This window comes from Plectropomus leopardus, chromosome 6 (genome assembly GCF_008729295.1).
Source record: "Plectropomus leopardus isolate mb chromosome 6, YSFRI_Pleo_2.0, whole genome shotgun sequence".
In the NCBI taxonomy this organism is placed as follows: Eukaryota; Metazoa; Chordata; class Actinopteri; order Perciformes; family Serranidae; genus Plectropomus; species Plectropomus leopardus.
This window is the reverse complement of record NC_056468.1, coordinates 11,054,747-11,078,625: the sequence shown is the minus strand read 5'-3', so window position 1 is coordinate 11,078,625 and position 23,879 is coordinate 11,054,747. Positions and strand designations below refer to the sequence as shown.

Below are 23,879 nucleotides of genomic sequence, written 5' to 3'. Positions count from 1 at the left end.
TGCAGATGTGAAACAACAATACAGGCCAGTTTGAAGGTTCAGGTTCGAAGGCCCAGGAAATGCGGTTCTTTTTCTGCTGAGTGCGCACTGTGTCAGCCCATGATTTTCCATGTTGGTTGAGGAGTGGGGGCTGCACAGGCCACCCTTACTGAAGGTTTTCCATCGTGGTGAGTCCTCAGACATACACGGCATCCAAAGAGTCTGTCGTCTCTGTTTATGGAGACGATGAAACACCGGCCTCTGTTTTACCACGAGAAGGTTAATTGACAAACCAGACATTAGACTGGTTTTAAGATGTAATTGCTATAAAATAGTGTTGACCTATCAGGGAGGACAGAAGGATTTAGAACAAAGTGCATTTCACTGTCCCATCCGTCTTTAGTTGAAACACAGCTGACAAAAGTGTCAGTCGTGGTGATGAATGTCTTCCTTTGTTCCATCCAAAGCCTCTTTGTCATGCGGAAGAAAGCTTTTCAGCTTTTACTTATGAGCCAGTTGTTGCAGCCAGTGTTTGTCGGTTTGATGTAGACAAGTGTTTTGGCTTCTATCACATACGCATCCATCTTAACTTTGGCAGCAAATAAAGCTAACATGGTAAGTTAGGTTTTATTTGGAGCGAGGGACTTTAAATACACACGTCACTTTTTGCTCTGTTGATAATTGGTCTCTTTAGACAATCACAGATTGTCTTTTAGTGTTGTCAAGCTCAGGAATTCATACGAAATTGATTTTCAAATGCTCTCTAAACTGTCTAAACCTTCTTCAGCTCAAGCCTGGTCACAAAATCTGACATTAATAGTGCTTGGTTCATTGCAGTGTAAAGTCATTTTTGCTGCATTTTCCAGCTGTCTTTGGAGATGTCATTGACACGTAATAAAATAAAGGTGGTTTCTGCTGTCAGTAGAGGGGACTGTTGGATGCATTAGTTTTACAAGCCTGTCACATTTCATTTGTCGTTTCACGGTGTGCTGAGTCTGTACGCTGCGCTACACAGCGTTTTAGACGACATGTTTTTATGCAACCAGTTCTCGTAACTTAGTATACGTGAAGAGAGAAACACCTAATGTATATTTTAAGAATGACATGTTGGTTGTTACTCCACTTGAAGAATAAAATTCTGTAAACGTTTGTTTTTCCATGCAAATTGTAGATTTTTTTTTTTTTTTTCCTCAACTTTTTCAACATGGCGGCCAGGTCACAAATGTTCTCATTTTACAGCAAAACAGTACACCAAAATATGTTTCTGAAAATGTTTTAGGTGAGAAATAGGCAATGCAGTAACAGAATTTTGATTTCATATTTGATCAGCGCTGAACAGTTGGACTGCATTTCATGAACGGTGATTGACATGATTGACAGCTGCATGACAGACTCCTCGGAGTTGTTTTCCAGCAGCTGCGGGGGATTCTAGAAAATGCCATTCGAAGCAGTAGGAGGAGGATCTTTTGTCACTGACTGTCTCATCTGTCTCATGTACAACTGTGTGAGTGTAGTGAAAGTTTCAGTTATATATGGCAAAAGTTATTTTCTCAGATATATCCAACTTTAGCTTTAAGGACATAGTTATTCAGTTTCATACATAACAAACTTTGGCGAAACCAATGGCAATGACATGATATAAATAATATTAGCTGAAGTACGCTAAATGACTACATCATATTCAATTCATGTTCATGACATTTTATACTTAAGAGTGTAACAGATAAATGTGTTTTTATGTTAACTTTTGGAAAACTGAGAAAATGTTTTGATTACTTATCTATACTAAATATCCTTTATAACAAGAGACACCAAAAAAAGAGGAAAACACACAAGCTGTACATTTTTATTGCAAAGTAATAGTGACATAACATGTTTTAATACATTATATTACAAATATCTTTTATGTACAAACGCAATGTATTGGATCTATTGACATCAACAAACCACTAAATTTATACAGTAAATACAGTGCTTGATTCATACAAGCAAATTGGTGGATACCTGTTCAAGCAATTCAAGATTTCAAAACAAGTATTTTTAAGGAGAAAAAAAAGCAGGAGTTTGAGGAGACAGTACCTCCTCAAACGTTGGTGGTGAGTTGATTTTTGTTCTTAGATCTATTAAAGGTTGCATACGCAGACTGTTAATAACATCAGTTATGGCTATTAACAGTTTGGGTTTAATGTTAGAAAATGGCACTATTTTTACAGTATATTTTGTTGTAAATAAAAAAAATTAAAATAAAAAAAACTGGCCAGAATATCAACCCTGTATTACAAGTCAATAAATGTTATTTTTCCTATAAATTACAAAATTGAAAAATGTATTTAGAATTGAAAAAGTCACTGGATACATTTCCTGTGTCAACCTCATTTGCTTGTTACTGCAAAAAGCAACTTTACATACACACTAAATATATATTGTGGGGTTTCTTTCTTAAGGCTACTTAGCTGAATTTTTGTAATCTATACTTATGTCAATGTTTTTTTCTTTCTCACTGATCACATGACAGCACTGTCTGCTAAGCAGGCTTATGTTTCATCAAAGCCAGTGTAAAACAACTCCTGAGCAATGAGCACGTTTTTACTGAGTCATATGTAAAAGGGAAAATTATACAAACAACTTGATGACGGTGCACAAATTATTTGAGCTGTCAGGAGGTACCAGTATATGAGCCTGATGTTTCGATATTGCACTTTCATCGTCATCTGTCTCTTGGTCGTCTGGCTTGGTGTGGTGTCACACGAAAGAAAAATCGAGATTGTATTGATTTAAGGAGCTGGAAAGGTTTTTTTGTATAGTGAGAGAAAAAGTACAACACAGTTTGTGTTCCTTGGATGCTTAGTGGAAGGTGTTTGGGTTTGGACGAATCATCATGACCACTTTCTTTAGTGAATAGGCTCCTCCTCTGAACTCAGCCCAGTAGACTCCATCTTGGTAGCGGCTGCGGTAGTGTCCTCCTCTGTACCAAACTCCATTCAAATTTGAATGGGCACAAGAGTTGTACCACCAGCCTCCCTTCTGGTAGTGGGCACAATTACCTAGAAAAATCGAAAAAATGAAAGAAACTGTCAGCTTGCATGCATAAACAATTTTTGTGTTGGAACACACATTTTCCATCATTGGTTTTAAGTTGCCAATGTTTGTCCTTAAAAACGTAATAAGTTATGATTTTTTTTTTTACCTGTATATGCGTCATGATCTCGGTCCAGTGTTGTGAACTGTTTGCCATTGTGCCATGTGAGGGAGTCTCCAGCGTTGCCATGGTAACGGCCCACCCTTAGCTTGTAGAAGTCGGCCTCGGGCTCCACTCTGAAGCTGGCGTACTCTGCAAACACCTTCCTGCCAGACCAGTCCTCCAGTGTGACCAGCAGTTTGTAGTTCCCCTGGTTAGTCAGCCAGTAGATGTTCTCCAGACCCAGCCAGTACTCGCCATCAATATTGCCAAAACCTTGCTGTAAAGGGCGGAGATAAGAAAAACACCATCAGTCAGATCAGGAAATCCTCTCTGCTTTTTGAAAAGCTTTGGACAGTTCGTTTAGATGTCTGGGGGATGATTCAGGGTCGTTGCTCGTGCTCTGGAGGTAATTATGTGTTTAGCTCTTCGACAGGGTTGTTTATCGTCAAGGAACATTATTATAAATGGACCCTCTGAGTCAAGTTTATGGCCAGCATCGTGTGTCCACATTTCCACTATTATTTTGTTATTGAAAACACAGCAGGAAAATGTGTATATAGTATGAAATGTTACATACTGGATGCTGTCTCACTGCTTTGTTCTGGCTCCGGTCATACCGTAAGATGGTTTGTGGTATCCCTTACCCTGCACATGCTTTGAATCATGGAAACACCCCATCTGATGAGTTATGCAATTTCAGATCTCGTGCGGTTTAGAGGTTTTCGTAAAACTCTTGGAAAGATCTCCATTGTTGACGTTAGCTGAGATTTAATCAGGACCCTCGTGAATTTTTGGCGGACAAACAAATGTTAACCAGTGAACTGCTTCTCCTTGTGCGAGGGGTTTCCCTTTCAAAAGTTATAGAAGTTCTCAACAGCCCTGTTTATTAGGCACCTTCTGATGTAATAGCCAGAAAATACGGTTATTTTTCCAGAGCATCAGTAATGCTGACACAACCAACCTATGTATTCAAGTCAAATGTTCCCACTTTTTTAATTTTACTGTGAACTCTTTCACAAAGCGAAACTGGTGTTGTTGGAATTAATGAGTCATGGCTGTGGCAGTGACTGAGGCTGTTACTACATCAGACACGTTGAGAGCTAAACAATTACCTTTTCATTACTTGTTCACATCTGGTTAGTAGCAAAACAACTACCTAAGCCAGCTGCTTCCCTCCAAACTATGAGGTCTTTGATTTGGTGTGAAGTTGTCGCACCTTGTATGTCTCCCAGTTCCTGAAAAAGTTGACAGATCCGTCCACCCTCCTCTGGATCACAGTCCAGCCACCTGGGTCATGTCTCTGGTCACACCACACCTGCATTAGCCGGTTGGCATTCTCCGGCTTTACCAGATACATGCCACTGGCAGTGTGGCCATCTTCCAGAGCCTGCAGGCAATCCTTAAACGGCCCTGAAACGGAAAGATGACAATGTAAAATCCAGGCAATGACAACAGTATCTTAAAAGTTGAGAAATGGAAATGGAGAAAAAGCCATAGTGACACAGAGTTTTTATACTCTGCCGTAGGGATTCCCATTTTTCAGCAGCTCTCATTTTAACAGCAGAATTGACTTTGGCTGCTCCTCTCACAAGGGAAATGGCTGCTGGCTGTGCAGCCAAAAGAAACACTGGCATGAGGGCAAAGGGAATCCTGACTACTGAATGATGAAACACAAGCAGAAACGTTCAATCATCTGGGATGCTTTACAGTGAGGGATTATTTTACATTACTTACTTTCACTTAGGTTTTTGTACTTCATAATCTACAGACACATCATTTTTGTCGGAGGCATTCATATTGAGGCCCCACATCATGTTTTGAAGAGAGGATTTCCGGGACTAAGTTAATATAAGGACTGTGTGTAAATTCTTGTCTTAAGCTGTACTTCTCTGCCAGTAAGTTTGCAAACGTTTTTTTTCCAATGTTATGATACATTGTGTAAAGTTAACAAGAAAAGCATCTGCAACATGTTATGAAAAGGCATATTTTTGTTTACAGCTGAAATACAAACTGAATCAAATGAGTAATGTTTACAGTAATTATGCAGCATAAGCTCTCTCCTGTAGAAATAGGGTTCATGTTGCAAATTCGTTGCAGATTTTGTGCAAGGTCAATATTGTTTTCTTGGTTTTTATGGTGCAAATCAGTGAAACATAATTTGCCCATGTGTCATTGCAGTTTTCCCCAAACCCACTTAAAACACTAATGGGGCAACTGGCTCCCCGGCTTCAATCGGCTGTGAAAGTGTTTAAGTTCTCCAGTTTTTCACACTTGTGTGGAATGCCAACTGGCCCGGATTACAAAGTGTTTAAATACAATGGAAACAAATGAAAAGAGGGTCACACAAAGGGGTAGAGGTGAGGGGAGGGGTGCATCAACAATTTGCAAGAGATATAAAGAAAGCGGAGGAAACAAAGCACCTCCGCTGTAATCTATCACGAGGTTCCCTGACAAACATGGGAACCGGAGAAGTGTTGAATAGTCAGTAGTCTGTCGCTCAGTAACAAGGTTGTTTTTGTTTTATAAAATCACTTTGCATGATATCTATCTGTCAGCTCACTCCCTGCCATCCATTTACTCTGAGGAATGTCAGATACAAGGCAGAGAGCTGCCCTACCCTGCTCTGTTCTGCCTGATAAAGTCTACTGCTTTGGTGGAACATATGACTGATTCTTGCCTGGCGCAACTGGAACAAATGACATCACTGACTCCCGGTATCTCTTTCTGTTCGTGCTTTACCCCCCCTCTTTTTTTCTTCAACTCCATCCCTCCGTTTCTCTCTGCTGCTCTTTGAGGTCTCTCTCTCTCCCTCCCTCTATTCCTACATTGTGTGCCGCTCTCTGTCCGTGTTGAGGGTTTATGTAACTTTTCGGGGTGTTAGTTGCATGGCTATGGGCAGGAAATTACTTGCCTCCTTTCAAACATTCCATACAAAGGCTACCGTTCACATGCAGCTTGGTAAAAAAAAATGGCAAGCGCTAGCACAAAATGTCAATGGAAAAAGGCTCCCAGTAGTCACGTTTGCAATGTTTTTTTTCTTTTTTCCACCATTTTAAAACTGAAGCCTCCTAATGAGAGGGAACGGCAATAGACTATTCACTGCAACTGATAGCACAAAACACGATTCACATCGGTTTCACAGCTTTATCATCCACTAACATATGCTCAAGAGTCCCATGGGCTTGGATCCAGCTTTCCATTTTGGCGTATTTACTGTGCTAATATGCTTTGTGTTTTAGTGCGTGTTGAATCGTGGCAATTAGATGATATTCATCTGAAAAGGCTGTAGACAACAGCATTTCTGTTCTCACTGAGAGCCCTTTGCCCTGAAAATGTGTGGGATGTATTTAAATTGGCTTTGACTGGAAGAGTGGGTACTTGGTGTTTTCTGGTGGTTAACGATTAAAAGGTTCACAACATGGTGCGCTCAGACACACAATCATTTGTTTGTGATAGCAACTGGCATTGTTGGTGAGAATGCATCAAAAACAGGACTTAAAAATAAAGTTTCTTTGTTTAAAAAGTTCATATTGGACTTTTGACTCACCAGAGGGCTTGTCAGTGGTGGAGGGGCTGTGTGTGCCCGTGGGCATAGTTGGAAGAAGAGGCGGTAGAGATTTTTGGTCACTCTGGATCTCGTTGCTGATTGGGTTGTTAATTCGTGGAAGGACCGGTGGCTGGTAAGGCTTGTTGAGAGGTGGCGATGGCGGAGGTGGCTGAGGCCGTGGCTGAGGAATGGGCACGTGACGAGGGGGAGGGCGACTCTGACACTGCTCCTCCAACAGGGCGATAAGAGCTGACTGGTTTGTGGCCAAAGAAGCCAAGTGTTGGTACTTGTGCTCAAGATCTTTGTATCTACTGGTGAGCTGCTGCATCTCAGAGGTTTGGTTCAGGATCTTGTTCTCCATCTGAGCCAATTCGAGGGCATTGTCTCTCTTCCTGATGATCTCATGGAGCAGCTGCATGTACAGCTGAGTGACCCTGGAGTTCATGTTCCGGCTCTCCTTCCTCAGAAGCTTGACCTCGTTGACAATACCCCCATCCACCTCAACCAATTGCTGCAGGGTCTCAATCTGCCTCTTCTGTTTCTGTAGCTCCACATTTAGCAGCTCTAACTCCTGTTTGTTGACCCGATTCTCCAGCATGGCCTCCGGCTCCTTGGAGTTGACACAGATGGCTCCAGTCACTTTTTGCTGAGGTACAATGAAAGTGTAGGAGCATTTGTCCTGCTGGGGGTCAGCTGGAGCACGCTTGCTCCTTCCAGCATAGAAAAACTCTCTCTCTAAATCCTCACTACTCTCGAATTCTTGGGTCCTTTCCCTGCCGTGGCTGCTGCCCGGTAGACTCCCCTGAGTTTGCTGGGCACCACAGGCTAGTCCATAAACAAGAAGGAGCCCCAGCAGGACCATTGAAGGGGGCTCCATGTGTTCAACTCACCAAAACCTGAGGAGAATGGGAAGGAAAATGGAGAACATGATTGACTTGCAATTTTCCTGTCAGATTCTGATTTCGGATCTTTTGAAAATATCTGACTTGCCAATTCTGAATTTGACCGATTCCGATCTCTAAGAACTGTAATTGACAGCATACACAAACATGACTTTTTGTTAAAGCCATTGGAAACTTGGCTTTAAATAGTAAACACGTGTATGATATCAAAGATGAATGTTTCGAAGCATCCACATAATCAGAGTGAAAAGAAATAAATTTAGAACTGTTTATAACCTAGTTCAAAACCAGCCTATTTGGCTGCTGAAACACTTTCTCAGGATGATGGGAGCGTTATTAGATCCGGCGTCAGCTCCCTTTTAGCTCAATTACTGTTACCATTTTATTTTCCTTTCAGTCACTAGTGTTAAGATGTTTTGCTGCCATGGAATAAACTACCAAATCTATCTAATGGAACCTACTTAGTAAGAAAAAAAAACACCCAAATCTGGTTAGACTGTTTTAGTATTTTCCATTCACTTACATGAAATATTTAGCATTAGCTTTTTAGGCAAAACTATTAAAGTTATTATTAACTACCCCAAATATCTGGCATTCATCTTGACTAATTTGCTAACTAGCGGATTAGGGTAGACCACCAATATTTGTACCTTTATTGAATTATACTTCCCGAACTAAGTGTTTATCTTCTTCCATCCATTGACATAAAACATTTAGCGCTAGCTCTGCTACGCTACACCGTTACTTATTAATTTCATGATTAGAACAGGTTTGCACCCTAATCTGCTCTTTAGTGTAACACGGTAGCTTTCAAATCATGTCGATCGATAAATCAGTCATATTTTATTTACATAGCACCTTTAAACAAATCCAATGCAATTTAAAGTGCTTTACACTTTGATTGAAGAAGCAAAAAAAAGAGAAAAACATAGGAAATAAGCAAAAATGGATCTTAAAAAATAGAATAAGAATAAACCATAAAATTGTGATAGTAAGACACTACATTTAAAAAAATAGGCAAATTTTAGTCACAAGCCTATCAGTCTGTGCATCTTTAGAAATATCGGACTCATTTTTGTAGTTGGTAAGCAGGAGACTGTATAAGCATGCCTACTCTGAAACTGTTTCTCTTGGTATTAGAGTTAAAGCCCTCAGGATTGGGCTGCGTGCTCATTTTGACGGAGCATCAGTGGAGTCCCTCACAGTTAGACTGACTGAACCCAGACACAGACTACCCATCAGGTTACACCGGTCCTCTGTTACCTGCCAGAAGCAGACAGGCGTAGATGCCCTTTGCAAACACATCTCAACCTAGACATGGCTGGAGGTCATTATAGCTCCCAAAAATATGGGCTACTGAAAAAGATAAGATCTGTAAGAAAATCACTCACTTTCCCCGCTGAGAGCTCAAGCGGCTGCTGTGCCTTTCCATAACAGGAAAAGCATTATATTCCTGTGTAATATATAAATCAAGACTCTGGCGGTCGCTACCTTTTACACATCACTACTGACATGAGCACACACTGCTGTTTTTCCCTGTGGCTTTTAAGTGTGATTCATTGAATACATGTGGCCTTGATCCTGGTTTGTTTAAATCAGTGCTCCACTATCAAAAGTATGCAGTACTTGCTGTTTGAAAGTCACTAATCACCCCACTGCCCCTAAGAAAAATATTTCTTTTGTCTAATGATGTGCTGATCTCTTTAGTCAGTTACATTGCTGTTAGGGGAGTGTGTTTAGCTTAGTTTGCTGTGCTGGCTCAGGTTCTGTTTGGGCGACTGCCATTGCTTGTCCCTGACACACAGAAACACTCCTATCTGCTCCCCTCTGCAGGCCTGGACATCTTTGCTTATGGAAAAATTGAGACACTACCAGATGATGCTATTCATGGAGCTGTTTTAAATGTTGATTTTGTTGCATCAGTCCTGTCCATAGCCTTTACCAAACGAGGGAAACAACTTGCGTTCAGAAACTGAAAGGCAATAAATTCATATCATTATTTATATGTTATGAATCTGTGTATCCACTTTCATCGTGGTTTCTGTTTTGAGCTTACTGTAACCATCTAGCATGCCAAAGAATCGAATTAGGGGTTGTTACGTAACATCGTCCTTCTATGATTAAAGCTCACTCTCTCTTAGATTCGATGTCCTTAAGAGTTAACGAGATACTTAACCGTTAGGGCCCCAGAATCAAAGTGTAGACATTTTTATGAGAAAAATAAGTAGAGGCAGTTTTTTGTAGATGATGTGGTGTTATTAGGGGATGCCACTGAGTGCTGAGGAGAAAGTAACTCCTGTGTAAGGATAACAAGGCCCTGAACTCCTGGGGCACCTTAATTGAAAGCTGCTGCATATTGGATTACAGAGGGGTCCTGTGTAACACCTCCCCAGAGTCAGAGGGGGCCAGTCTAATCAGAAAGCATTAAAGAGAGTGCCTATATTGGCGTGGCGCGTAAGGATTGCCAGTCTTACAAGTCCTCGCACATTTGTTATGGCTTATCTCGGTCTGAAAGATAACCCACTATATAATAGTCGGCACAAAAGTGGGAAGAGAGCAGAAATGTTTTTGTCTTGTTAATCCGGGCGTGCTGCCAGCACATTAGGTTGGAGACATGGAGAAGAGAAATGCAGCGCTCTCCAAGAACATGACCCTTGGCACATTCGACCCTTTTGGCTTTATCTGTCTAGAGTAGAATGTGTAAACACTTTTCCTCACTGGAAAAAAAAAATAAAAATCTTTCATCGAAAAGAGGCTTGCGCACACTGTACTCTTCTGTAACCTGTCTGTGTTTTTGATATTATAGTCTACCTGGCCAGAAAATAATCACCTACAGTGCAGAAGAATGTGCGGTCTGCCTCTCACATGGATTTTGTTAAAACGGTACCTGAAAGTAGCAGGTCCTCGATTATGGATTTCAAAAAGGGCGAGTGCAGCTTCTGTTTTAAATTTACCCCGAAACTGTCTTGTGTCAGCACAGTAGGAGGTCTTACATTGCTCTCATCCTGCTAACAAAGCTTGGCTGTATGACGTCACCTCAGCAAATAATGATTGATTAAAAAAATCGTTGTGTCATAAATATTTTCCGCACTCTGCAAAGAGATACTTATCAATTATAGATAAAGCCCTAAAGAAATGACTAATAATAGCTTCTGAGCAAGCCCATACCGAGATAAAAGAGCAGCCCAGAGTCTGTCCCTTGTAATGTGCTGATGACTGTATTTGGCCAGTGGCTCCTGCGGTTTCTCCCCCTTGAACATGAGCTGTGTCTCTGAGAAATGCCGTGTGATTTGCCCCTGCTGCGGAGGAGTCCCATGTTGGACGTCGTTAGCCCGGAATCTCCCGCTCTAGGCTTCACTACACTTCAAAGCTGTGGAGAAAATGTTTGCAGCTTGTGATGAAATATGTGCTCATGTGCTCATGTGCTCATGTGCGAGTGGTCGACTGTGCGTGTCTGCAAGTGTTTTTCCGTTAATGTGTATTTTCAAATAACAACACTTGCCGGGCTCAGTATCTCAGGGACCTGAGAGAGTCCCATCTGCCCCGGCGGAGACAGCCTGTTATTAACCCATCCTCAGTCTGCCAGAGGGAACAACAGAAAGCCGTCTCCTCCTCCTTCACCATTAACAGCCCCCGCAGCTCATCATTGTCCCAACATCAGTTGACTTTAACAAGCTGCTATTGACTGGCAAATCACTGCGGTGATTAACTGGTGTTGAAGTGTCATATACGTCTACTTCGCTCAGAGCCGAAAGACATGTAAGTGTAGCGTACGCTGTGCAGTGAATAGCTGCTCTCTTCCTAATTTGATTGGCAGCTCCTCTTGGGTGATTTCTTCAAGTCTGCTTCACACCAAAATGTTTTGGTTTTACTGTCTTCAGGTGGTTAAGTCTGTGTTTACACGACTCCTCCTTCTGGATTTTCCTCAATGTTAAATCAAGTGTGATAGGCGAGTGCAGCGGGCAGGTCAGTGTGTCTCTGACCAGCGCTGTGCTCAAGCCTTTTTGGTCATGCTCAGCACATATTAATTAGAAGGTGGGCAGCCTTGCTCAGACTGGCCGATGTCTCTCACCCCAGCCCCTCTCATTTCAGCGTGAGCATGGCATTCCTCGCATTCTTCGTCACCTCATTAGAGTTAGCTGCCATACACACATGGAGAGTCAGTGGTGGTGGCAGACGGACAGAGCTAGACCCCCTAGATGCGGGAGCACTGCTCCCCTTATCACCTATAAGACATACTCTATCTACTGACCCAATTCATTCCCACTGTCCTACTTTCTGTGTGAATGCCTCATAATCACATCATCATCCTTCACAGCAGGAGATCACAACACAACTGCACAGCACCTAATTTGTCAGTAGCCGAAAAGAAGCGGACACTTCGCAGGGCGGCTTTGTGCTGCATGTTCAAATTAGCGCCGACTCTGCTGAGAACTGGCAGTCTCCTGCATGACACCCAATATGTGTTGGATCAGAGTCAAATTCAATTTGCTCATGGTAATCTGCACTATTACATTACCTTGAGAGTGACCTCATTCTTTCCTCAAGCATGTAATCCTTGTAAGCGCCTAACATGACATTTAGAACATGATTAACCTCAACTACCTGCTCAGTTTGATGGCATGGGACAGTATTTGATTTGAGTTAGTTTTTGCTCAAATGCAGGTTTCGTTCTGTGCCTCACGCTGCGTGGTGCGTTCCTCTGTACCTTACTTGTGATCTGAGTCAGACAGGGAGGCAGGGGGTCTCGAGGATTGTTTCGATAAGTTCCAGCATTCTACCTCAAAGCCCCCTTATCCAAACACAACCCTGGCAACAGGAACAAAGACGGGATTCAACCACATGCTTCCCTGTCCTCTTGAGCCCAGGGGAACATCCTGAAGCTGCAGAGTGCTTGACAGTCTTTTTGTTGTTGTTTTTTTTAGAAGTGAATGGTACTATTTAGATATTAGAAAAGAAATCTCTGACAGCAGGTATCATACAGGGCCCAAGGCTGTATAGCATCTTCTGCACACAGTCTTCATTGTCCATGCCTTGATTTTACACATTTTTGGGTCCAGTGTTTTAATGATTGGTTTATCAGTAGCGAAGAAGCACTTTGCTCAGAGAGCCTGCTCTCCATCATCCCCCTGCGCTGAATTAACCCCCCTCCACCAAATCTATCAGCGTCATCTGTCCGGTTAGTCATCAGAAAGTAGAATTACCCTTTGGCACCAAACTGTGAGTCAGCTAACAGATGCTTCATGATGACTGCCTGATTAAACATCGGACTAAATCATTAAGTATTGTGCAGCAGCTTCAGAGTAAATGAAGTCTGACTTCAGTCAGTTTAACAAAATGACAAAATAAATGCTTCACCACTGTGTCGGAAATGTTACCAGGCTGATTGATTTTGAACTCATTAACAACTTCTGTCACACCAGGACAGGTCATCATTTGCTTTGTGAGATTACATGTTACAAACGTGGCCAATTTATCAATGCAGTTAATTGAAGTCACGTTTGACTGAATGTTATTTACATGTGCACTGTCCTTGGTAAAGAAATAAACCAATTAATATAACATTTTAAAAGTTACACAAGGCTTACGAGATAACTGTTGCGTATTGACGAGGCTCCCTCAGTTGCCTTGCCCTCCTGGCAGAGCCGATTGAAGTTTCTCCTGGTAGAAAGTCATCCCAAGTGTGGAAGTTGCACCACTGCGTCCTCCTCTCCCACTTTTCTGCGCTCTGCTTGTAGAGTTACTCACTCTTTGTCACCTCAGTCCATTCCAGCCGTGTGGGGTGGTGGTATTTTAAAGCCTGTTATTAAAAGACTGTCATTAGCCCAACAGAAGGTTAACTTGCCAGAAACTCTCCGGCAAACACTGAGTAAATTGTTCCAAAATCCACTTGAAAAAGTTGGAGCACTTTTAAGAGACAACTGGTAACTTTAGTTGGATGGCAGAGGTAGTTTCCTGATAAATGGTGGGAGTCCAGGGCAGGTTGTGTACTGCCTGTGGCCCGTTAGGAGAAGACTGTCACTTTTCTGTGGGCTGAATCCATCACTTCTGCCTCACAGCTCTAAGAGGCTGTCTCTCTCAACTGCACCTCTCTCTCTCTCTCTCTCTCTCTCTCTCTCTCTTGCTCTCTCTCTCTCTTGCTCTCCCACTCCTTGGTGCTTTTTAAATGATGAAAAATCCTCTTGCAGTGTTTCAGCAGGCAGACAAATTGAACTGAGAGCCTCCCCCTCTCCCTTAAAAATGAACACATTCTTGTTGAAAGCAACAGCCTTCTTTCTCCACCCCTCCTCCCCATGGCACAAAAGAGATCCACAAGCATGCACAACACAACACACACACAAACACACACACACACACACACACACTACTCAAATTTCCAACCCCCTGCCCCCTGGCCGCCGGTTCACCACCACCACTATTTCTGGCCTGGACTCCGTGGTTCTTCTGGTGGTGGACAGCCACGTTGTTACACTGATCAGATCCTAATTGGCCGTGAATGAAAGCTTTCCCCAAGAGATGGGAAGAGGCTGACAGATAGGAAGCAGATCCAGGTGTTTGACCTACACCAGGTCTGGGTGAGCGGCTGCTGTCCCTGGTTTTTATAGCCTGGAGGCGAGATGTCTTAATCAGGCTGGATCTGCGTACAAAGCAGCACATTTGAACCGCATCTTGCTCAGGCGTAATTACGTAATGCCTTCAAAAGCAGAGCTGTGCTTACTTGTCCATGTGAGTAGGTAGACAAAAGGATATGAAACACGTTGTCATGTCACAGTGTGGACAGTCCTGCCAATGCTCTATAAATTTCTCAGGCACAGCCTTGGCTTTGGATACTGTTGCCTTGGCTGTCGTCTGTTTTTGTGTTGTCTTCCTGTTTTCAATAACAGAAGTTTTTTCCCCAGCCAATAATGTTGTCATGGAGTTTCCTGTTTCAGCTAAGATTATTAGTTTTTAATAGTTTCCTATATAGGGCACTGAAAAACTTCAGAATAACATTTTTCTCAGGGCTTCATTTGACACTTTTCTAACTAAAATTATTGCTAAAATTATTTCTCAATCTGGTTTTCACAGCTTTGTCAGCTATTGAAATGTAATTATCTAAACCCCAACTTGTAGCAGCACCAGATGGGCAACTATGTTCATCACTTGTTGTTACATTGTTTTAGCCTTAACATTGTTTTAGCAGCAGCAGTGCCTTATTGTTTTATTGCTGCTTTGTGTTAGATTAACATTTCTAAGTTTGGCGGTGCAGTTTGTTTTACAACATAAGATGTGTGATTCTCCCCTTTGAAAGTATAAACATTTAATATGTTACAGATGGTGACTAACTTTTATGTGTGTCAACTATAAACTCTAAAATTGTTGGGATGCATATAAAATAGGAAAGGAAGGGGTAAAAAATTAACAATTAATCTGAAAAAGTTGCATGTCTCTCACATGTGCCAAAGAACAGCTACATCGCTTTAATTTAGGCTTTAAATATCAGGTGGCTACATGAGCTGTGGTACCTGTTTAAAAGGCAATTTGTTTTCTACTTCGTGTGCAACTATTCACGTGCTTCTACTGATTGTATACTGTACAATCAGCGTTTTCCATTGTATTGTTCTACATTTCCATCCGCCATTCCCTTTAAGCCTATAGATTAAATACTGGCCACAGTGCGACGCTGAAATCATGCTCTTGTACAGTTTGAATTCATGTGTTTTCTATCAAGGAATCTCATAAAACAGTCATACTTCAGCTTTGGGGAAATGTTCCCATGCACTGTTAACCAAATGTAGTAAGACTGGAAAAGCTATTTGCAGTAGGTAGCATTTAACCTTTCTGATGTCAGTTGCTGTAATGTCCGTGGGGGATAATTTAGTTGCACGTGAAGGAAAATATTGTACTACAAAGATGCAACCACCTTAAAGGAACAGTGTGTAAAGATTTAGGGGGATTTTGTGGTATCTTGCGGTGGGGATTGTAGATTGCCACCAGCTGAAACATCTCCCAGTTAGAATTCCCTTAGTGTATTGTGTAGGAGGCTGTTACTGGCAGCATAATTATCTATTGTCTCTCCTGGTGATTTAAACATGCAAAAACACTGAAAAAGCAGTTTCATCTAAAAAAATCTGTGTTTTTCTCTCATTGCAAAGGGACTACTAACTATGGTGACTTACATAAAAAAGCGAAAACGCGGATGGCCGTATCTAGTATCTCCTGAGAGAGGACGACGTCAGCACATGTAGATGCAGCAGCCTGTAACTCCTCAAATCCTTGCTACTTTTTTGCTAGAGGGGAGAAACAAAACCGAAAGCGCCAGACAAAGAGAGGGAGGAGAGCTGCCATCAGGGCAAGGCTGACCCTACATGGGCCAAGAGCTGTTCCTCCTAGTGTTGGATTTGTATGGGTTTGTTTACATACTGAGCTCCATGGACAAAGACCTGCTCCCTGTGTAGATATAAACGGCACATTGTAGGGTAACAATTATAGGACATGCCAATTCTTATCATCAGGTGATTATACACTAAAGAAAACATATATTCAATTACTGCCAATATATCCGCCTACATCCTACACGCTGGATGTTTTATTTTGACTTATTTGCTTTTATTTTTTGTGTTTGTGAAGCACTTTGTGACTGGTGTCTGCCGAAGGCGCTATCTAAATAATTTTTTCTTACTTGCTTTAACTCAAAGCAACAAGTTACGGTAGTTTTCGAAGAATGAAATATCTATAATGAAGAATGTCATCAGTGTCCTTGTGTATTTTGCATTAAGGATTATATTAGTTTCACATTCATGTATGATTTCCTCGCTCAGATCACGAGTGGTTCGGTATTTAAAGGCAGACAGCCACTGATTTCCTCCACGGTCTGTTCAGTTTCTTCCTTGAGTGAATGGAAGCGTTTAAATGTTTCCCCCGATGACACAGTGAGAATGTACAACTGGCTTTATGAGACAAAGTTCCTGGCAGGAGACATTGGACCAGCAAGAAGTGGACAAATTCATTTCATAACAACCAAGATTAAGCCAGACTGAAGGAGCGGACACACGTTTGACACGTTAATCCCTTAAAGAGATTTTTGATCAAAGAAAATGTGATTCATGCGTCACATGTTATGCTGAGCTGGTATTATTATATTGTTTATACCCATCTTCTTCTTTTTCCTCTCCTAAATGAAAACTGCAGCTGACTTTGTGGCAAACTGGTGAACAGCAGTCTTACTCAGTGGCGGGGAAGCTGAGCTGCTTTTCAATGTTGAGTGCTTTGAGTGATTCATTGGACGTCATCCAAAACCACGGTGTTGGTGCAGTGATTAGTTCTCTTTCCATCTCTAATCCTCAGCAGGTGGAGGAACAACGGATCATAAAAATGTCAGGGGGAAAATGTTAGCCCCATATTGAAATAGTAACCAATCAATGCATTTTAAAGCTGCAAGCACCACGAGGGAGAGGATCATGGAAAGTAGCTTCACGTTGGAAATGTTTCACAGATGGGCTTCTATGTTGGTATATGAATGAGCATGTTGAGAGAGTTCTCTGTACCAGTTCATCTGGGATTAGCGGGAGGAAAGCTTCTGTATATGACTACAATTAGTGACCAGTTAAATAAAAATGCAGTGTTCAAGACAGGATAATTGTTTATAAACAATACCAACTACTTTGATAAATTTTGCTGTTATCCATTCAGTGATAAACAGGCTTAATTGTCAAGTACATGTCAGATTCAATAAAAATTAAGATTCAAGAAACGCAATAGTCACATGCAGGCAACAGCTGCTAAATTAGTGAACTGTTTTATGTATCATGCTTGAGTTGCTTGGGAGTTTAAACAAAACAGGCTCACGCAGATATGAGAACGTGAAGAAAGCAGTGAGCCTGCAGCACTTTTGTACATCAAACACAGCTTTTTTAGATCAGCACAGCTTTTTAAATTTGTATTCAAGTGTTTTAAATATTAAAATGTTTTTTAAAAAAAGGCAGTGTAACCTGCAACTTATGATCTGTTCCAGTGCTCATGGTGTTCATTATGACGGTTGTGATTGAAAAAGTACTTCAGTTCCCTACTCTGCTGAAATAATGTGGGGTAGAAAACACATGTAATTGCTTGCAAATAAAGTAGGAGCACTTTAGAATACCAGATATACAGCAAAGGCTTTTTTCATGAGCTAATTTTTTTCAGCAAATTAAAAGTATGAAAACTTCTAAATAAAATAAACAAATCCAATAAATAAAGCTATTTATATATTTAGGCAAAAGAAATGGTAACAATAAGAGTGAACAGTGATGCACTTGATTGTTTTAATAGGAAAATGATATGCCAGTCTGTTGGCTGTTTAATTGACTAGTTGTTCCTTTTTTACATATAGGCTTTGATTAGAAAAGGGGCAAGTAATTCACAGGACCTTCAGGGTGACTGCAACATTCACTTAATATAGTAAACAGGGAAAAAAAAGAAAAGCAAGCTGTATATTTACCACTTCTAAGTAGGAGGCAGAACATAATGTTATCTACCAGCCTGTCTGGACAAAGCCACTCTGGGCAGCTGCTTCCGTCTCACTCAAGCCTGAGACACACTGCATGCGTGAGCAACACGTGACTGCCACTTTGCCGAACTGCTGCGCCTGGCAAGCTTGTGGTGTTCGCACAGCATTGTTGCTGCGGCGCTGATATGAGTACTGTATTTCCACAATTAAAAGCTGATATTCCACTCATTTATGAAGCCCTGCAAGCAACTTTACAGTCAACAACACAGTCCTGCAAATATTTCACAATTAAAAGCCTTATAACATCAGCTGATGGCAAAAAATAAACAAAAAGCAAACTAAAACAAAAAACCCGGACTGCTCGACTTATTAATCTCAGTCCACCGAGGGCTATCTGACTGATGATTCAAATCTTTGACTTTCAGGGGGCAACCCTAATGTTTTTGTTCACTGACTGGCTGTTATCGGACAGCTGTCAAGGGTCAAATACTTTTAGAGGGATGACACGTTGTACTTGATGTAGTTTCATTTGAAAAAAGAAAAATAAAGCAAAAATAACTGATACACTGAAAAAGCCACAAGTGAGATGTAAATGCAGTTGGTTACTTAAACCTTGGTTGATAATGACGGCTGAAAGTCAAAAATCTGTTCTTTCAATACAAACTATAACTCAATACTGCTGATACCGTTTCTGGAAAATGTTCCACAATATTCCATTTGATCCGTGACGTATTTTTCATCAGTGGAGTCACGTGTAATGATGGTTATGTTTTGCTCGTAATATGTGCCCAGTATGAGCAGCATGTTGTTTGAACCCACCACAGTGAGCTTTGTTTAAACATTGGTATGAACAAGGCCAGCATGTGTTCCTGTCTACCAGCTATGATGGATGGCTCTCTGGTGACCTGTATCGACCTTGGCACCCCTGGTCTACTGTTGCTCGCTGTTTGTTGTGCATTTCTGATTGACGGTCCTTTTACAACTGAGAATTTACTTTAGTAAATTGTAGCTGTAATGGGGCTTTTTTGCCATGTTTATTCTTTATGGCTATAGTATGAATAGGATTGTAATGTAACACATTTATCAAAATAGAAATATTAATGTTTTTCCTCTGTGATGTGGTGTGGAAAGAGTTTGCTTAATTATTCCATGGCTTTGCTGTGTAGGACTCTGTGCCTGGTGGATAGACCTACAAGGACCATTCTGTTGGGAGGAAAATTTAGAGATTTTATGATCTGAGTGGAAAGAATGGGACTGGCTCCGGATTTTGTCAAGCTCACCCCAACTGTTGCAGAAACCACCAAATGAGACCAGTATATATGGAACGTGTGAGAATTCAGAGGAGAGGGATTTCATTCAGACTTCATTAGTTTGATGTTGAAAGCATGAGCGGCCTGTGTGGCCTTGTCTAAAAATCACTCAACATAACTCATGCAGGAACTTGACAGTACATCGCTAACAATGCTGGAGCTGCAAATATCATCAGGGGATATGGCCGCATATGCAGCAAGTGGCCAACTTTTTTTTTTATTTGTGTTCAATTCAGTTCAGAAGTTAGTAAATTTCCTTGTTGTTCATCCCCTTTGCAGCCTGTTTTTAACAATCTTTCAACCCTAAAAAAGTTTAGTATCCTACATACATTAAGACTGACATCATGCCTTGTAGCATGGAATTTAAAGCTCAAGGTTACAGTACCTATTCCTCACGAGTGCTAAAGCTTTCACGTATGGTTTCCAGACATGTTTTACAAGAGGGCCGTCTTTACATCATTTGGAAAGAATCCAGAGGAACACACTCAGTTTGTAACAGCATTTTAACAGCTGTTGTGATTTGGGATCCATGGAAGCAGGACTGAACAACAAATATAGGCCTGTGCCATATAAGAACAACCTGAAAATATAATGACGTGTGACCAAACGTGCTGGTGAAAAGCAATGGCAGTTGGTCTATATGGGTAGTATATGTGTGTAAGTTTCAAGGGAGCAGTGTAATGGCCTGTCAGACTCAGGAGGACAGAGTTGTGAGTCCTGACGTTTTCATGGTAAACACATATAGTTCTGTCATCGGGGGAGGCTGCCAGTAGTGGTGTTAAGGTTTCATAAAGCTTGGCTCTCAGTGAAGTTTATGACTCTGTGTGGATTATGTCAGTAGCATATTTGACCTACTTTCACAGCCAAATGACCATTGCTCGTGCAAATACAACAATATTCTTACAAAACTGTCAAAAACAGTATATGACACATATAATATAATTAGGGCTGTGCCAGACCCAGCATTATGCCAGTTGAATTGGATTTGGCTGTTCAATTCGAATACTTAACAATTTGTTTGTTTTCCATACAAAGTTCAAGTTTTAAGGGGCTCCACGGGACGTTCAGTGTGACAGTGGCATCCACGTAATATTGTAAACAGGCTAACAATATAAATGACAGGTTGTAAATGTGCAACTACATTTTTTGCCAACAAGAGATGTCAAACAAAAGCCAGAGACTGTATTGTATGAAGCTGCTGTGGGCTGTAAATTCACCACCTCTAAGCAGAAGGTCTCTCCTCTCTCCTTGTCTGTGCCGTTGCCTGCATGTCTGTGAAAGTCAAGAGCACTCACTCCGCAGCAAAACCCTTGGACCAATATGTCCCCAGAAATTCACTACACAGAAAAAAACCCCTGACTGTTCGAATTGAAGCAGTCTCAGTCGACTGAAGGTCTCTGACTGATGATTTGAATCGCCGACTTTAATGGGGCACCCAAAGACATAATACTGGTGTACTATCTAGTTAGCATCCAGTGTTCCTGTGTTTTGGTTTTGAGGTAAGCATGTACACAACAGTGAATTTTTAGCATCTTGGAGCAAATTCTGAATCTTGGATACCAGTCATGTTAATTTGGTCATCCCACATGTTTATGTGACAGGTTTGTTTAATAGCCGCACTGATCACTCTTTAAATGTCATCATCTTGGCTCTGTTAAACCGTACAGGACATTTATTTGGCAACAGAATTATTTTTGAACTAGTCAGCCTCCAAGTCAGGTATGACATGGAGTAAAGCAGGAATCGCAGCTTGTTTCTCTCTGGTTGAAGCCGCAGGACTGTGGAGAACACAGTGTTTTCTGTAGCGGTGTATTTAGGTTCAGGTCTGCTAGTTTTAATGACTAATGTCCCGGGGAAAGAACCGTCTGGGGAATGATCGGAACGGCACCCTGGCTCAAGGTAGACCATAGCTCATATCCCTGCTGTTTATGGAATTACTGATGGCAGCAGTGACATCTCAAACTCCCCCTGCTCAGCATGACTTTAAACAATGATACTATTCTGCCTGACACTCGAGTCTTTGGCCTGTTGGGGAAGTTTTGTTTCAGCAATTCCTGTGTGAGGAAACCAAAAGGAAGTACAATATAGCTGTGCTAAAATGACACTCCCTCTTTTTTGCCAGTTTGTGTTAGAAAGATGTTGGGTACCACAAACGATGTGCCTGCTTTTGTGCAGTAATGAAATTTTGCTGTATGACTAAAAGGGGTGTTTTGGAACCTTGCAAGTGTCCGATTCAAATCAAAATCGAAGGGGGCACAATTTTCACTCTTTCCGTTCAATATTTGTTATTGTTATGTCTCCAGCAGTGAAGAGCAGCCTCTCTTCTGCATGAATAGCTCATAGGGAAGCCAAGACGCTAAGCTGGCCAGGCACAGTTTTTTGAGGTGAAAAACGCTGGGCAAAATTATCTTCTCTACCACAGAGTTGGTTTTATGCTGCAGTGCCTGTTTACTAGCTGGTCCTGTTAACTTTAATGATAATTGCAGTTTGGCTCTGATATTTGGGTAGTGGCTTAGAAAGTATTCACAATATACTTCATCTAGCAAATATAGTTATTTGAACATTGAATTCAAACATGGTTGCAACCAAAGACTTAAAAAAAGACTGTAAAGATCAGTGATAGGTTGGCTATCACTGATGGCTAATATTAGCCTGTGAGCGCTATCGACTGTCCGGGTGCAACACTGTCTTCAATGTTAATTTCCGTCTTTATTGTTCTGTAAACACTATATCAACTAACATTTAGAAAAGCTTTTTTTCACATTTGTACCACATCGCAATGCATCTAAGAATCAGTTCTTTTCTCCCACCCCTAAGGACTACTGTTTTTAGTGAAGTTACACTTGTATACCCATAAGGTACTTTAATATAAAGTGTATCCAGACTTCACTCTCAGGAATCAAAGAAGCAGAACTGAAAATCATGTCCCTTAAAAAATAGTCTTGGGTTAACCAAATTTGGGGCCAACACTTTCAGAAACTGCTCTCAAACCAAACCCAGCTGATGACCTACAACATTTGTGCGTCCAGGCATACACGTACGGTAGATGCCGGCACAATACACAGCTCAGACAGTATTTGTTCTGTGGTCAGCCTTACTTGTCCTTCTGTCACCCCTTCTTCACTGAGCGTCCAGCGTTACACATACAGGTCTGACCCTGATCTGGAGTTGGGCTGTCTTTGTGGTTTGTTGGACACAGAGCAATCCTTAAACACTGATGCTTGACTGGGAGGAAGTGTGGGTCTGTTGATTTGAAGCCTTGTAGAGCTCCGGTACTGGAAGAAAAAATGTAAATATTGAAAGCCACTTTAGCCACGTCTCCCAAAGTCTACAAACTTTGGTTAACTTGTTCTCTCTTTCTGAAAATAAGCTTGTGAAAACTTACTTACTTTTGGAAGTAACTGTTTAGACTTTGAGAAATAAACCTGCTATTACAGACCTAAATAAGTTAACAGGTACAAACCTAAATGTGTGCTTAATACAATAACAAAATTCTGTTTTTGAGGACACCTAGGATATACATTACGTGTGGATGCACAATATTTGTTTTTTTGCTGATAAACGATATATAACAACTCATTTGGCCGGTAACTGATGTTGATATCTATCCCCTATCTATCTAATTTTCGCGATCACCGAGTCTCTTCTGTAGTGGAATTATCATATTATTCATACTCTTATCATGATGGCCCATCAGCAGATGGAGACATAAAATACAGAGCTTTTCATTGTATGGAATTTTCCTTCATTGTGCAAAATAAGAAAAATATCAGTTTGTGATATCAGCAGAAATCAGCATGTTGTCAGATTCCGATGTTTTATTTTATAGCCAATATCTGCAGACACCGATGAAGTATATTATTATGCATCTCAGATATTAGAGCTGGGTGTTGGTACTCCATACCATTAAGATATTGAACTAAATAACCCAGTACTGAGTAGTATTGAATTGTTCTAGTCAAAAAATACCCGCATTTGACCTTTTTGCACCGGGGGTCTGGTGAATTGTCAAACATAGGTCTCAGTTAGACTCTAGGTCTGGTTACCATTGACGCTGCAAAGCATTTCATTTTTATGGAAGATCTTTGGATAAAAAAACCTCATAAAGCTCACTGGGTTGTTGGCTACCTGCTTTACCTAATATTAGGTGGCTGTTAAGACTGCGCATACAAATATAAATGTTGAACTTGTGTAAATATGGAAAAGCTACATATGGTTAGCTCTGCTGCCTCGGTTAGCTCAGTTGTTCGTTTCATTTTACTGGCGCTATGAGCACCAAAGAATCAAGAGTCATTCAGATTTAAAAGCATCGTTATAAAAGAAAAGGCAAAAAACATTATTCCCTACCTCTGAAGTAGTCAGAAAGTCCGAACATCTGTCCACTCCTCAAATATTTATTCCTTTAGTCCATAAGGGTCCCCTGGTCTAGAGAGCCAAAATGGTTTTCCAGCAAAATTATTTCAGACTGTAAATATTGTTTTTAGAGGATTAG

General features: G+C 41.1%; 1 protein-coding gene across 1 annotated transcript; it reads right to left on the bottom strand.

The window, feature by feature from the left end:
* Positions 1 to 1,811: 1,811 nt before the first annotated feature.
* Positions 1,812 to 13,691, bottom strand: angptl2b (angiopoietin-like 2b). The gene is made up of 5 exons (XM_042488555.1): positions 13,198 to 13,691; positions 6,708 to 7,603; positions 4,377 to 4,570; positions 3,167 to 3,437; positions 1,812 to 3,023 (listed from the first exon to the last, which is right to left on the bottom strand). Exons 2-5 carry the CDS (start codon positions 7,582 to 7,584, stop codon positions 2,824 to 2,826), a joined length of 1,542 nt encoding a protein of 513 aa, XP_042344489.1. The 5' UTR covers positions 7,585 to 7,603; positions 13,198 to 13,691; the 3' UTR covers positions 1,812 to 2,823.
* Positions 13,692 to 23,879: the final 10,188 nt, after the last annotated feature.

Coding starts and splice junctions, on each gene's coding strand:
- angptl2b (XM_042488555.1), bottom strand. CDS start 7,584: ATGGAGCCCCCTTCAATGGTCCTGCTGGGGCTCCTTCTTGTTTATGGA. Junction 4,571..6,707: donor CACCACTGACAAGCCCTCTG/GTGAGTCAAAAG, acceptor TTTCCGTTTCAG/GGCCGTTTAAGGATTGCCTG. Junction 3,024..3,166: donor AGATCATGACGCATATACAG/GTAAAAAAAAAA, acceptor CGATTTTTCTAG/GTAATTGTGCCCACTACCAG.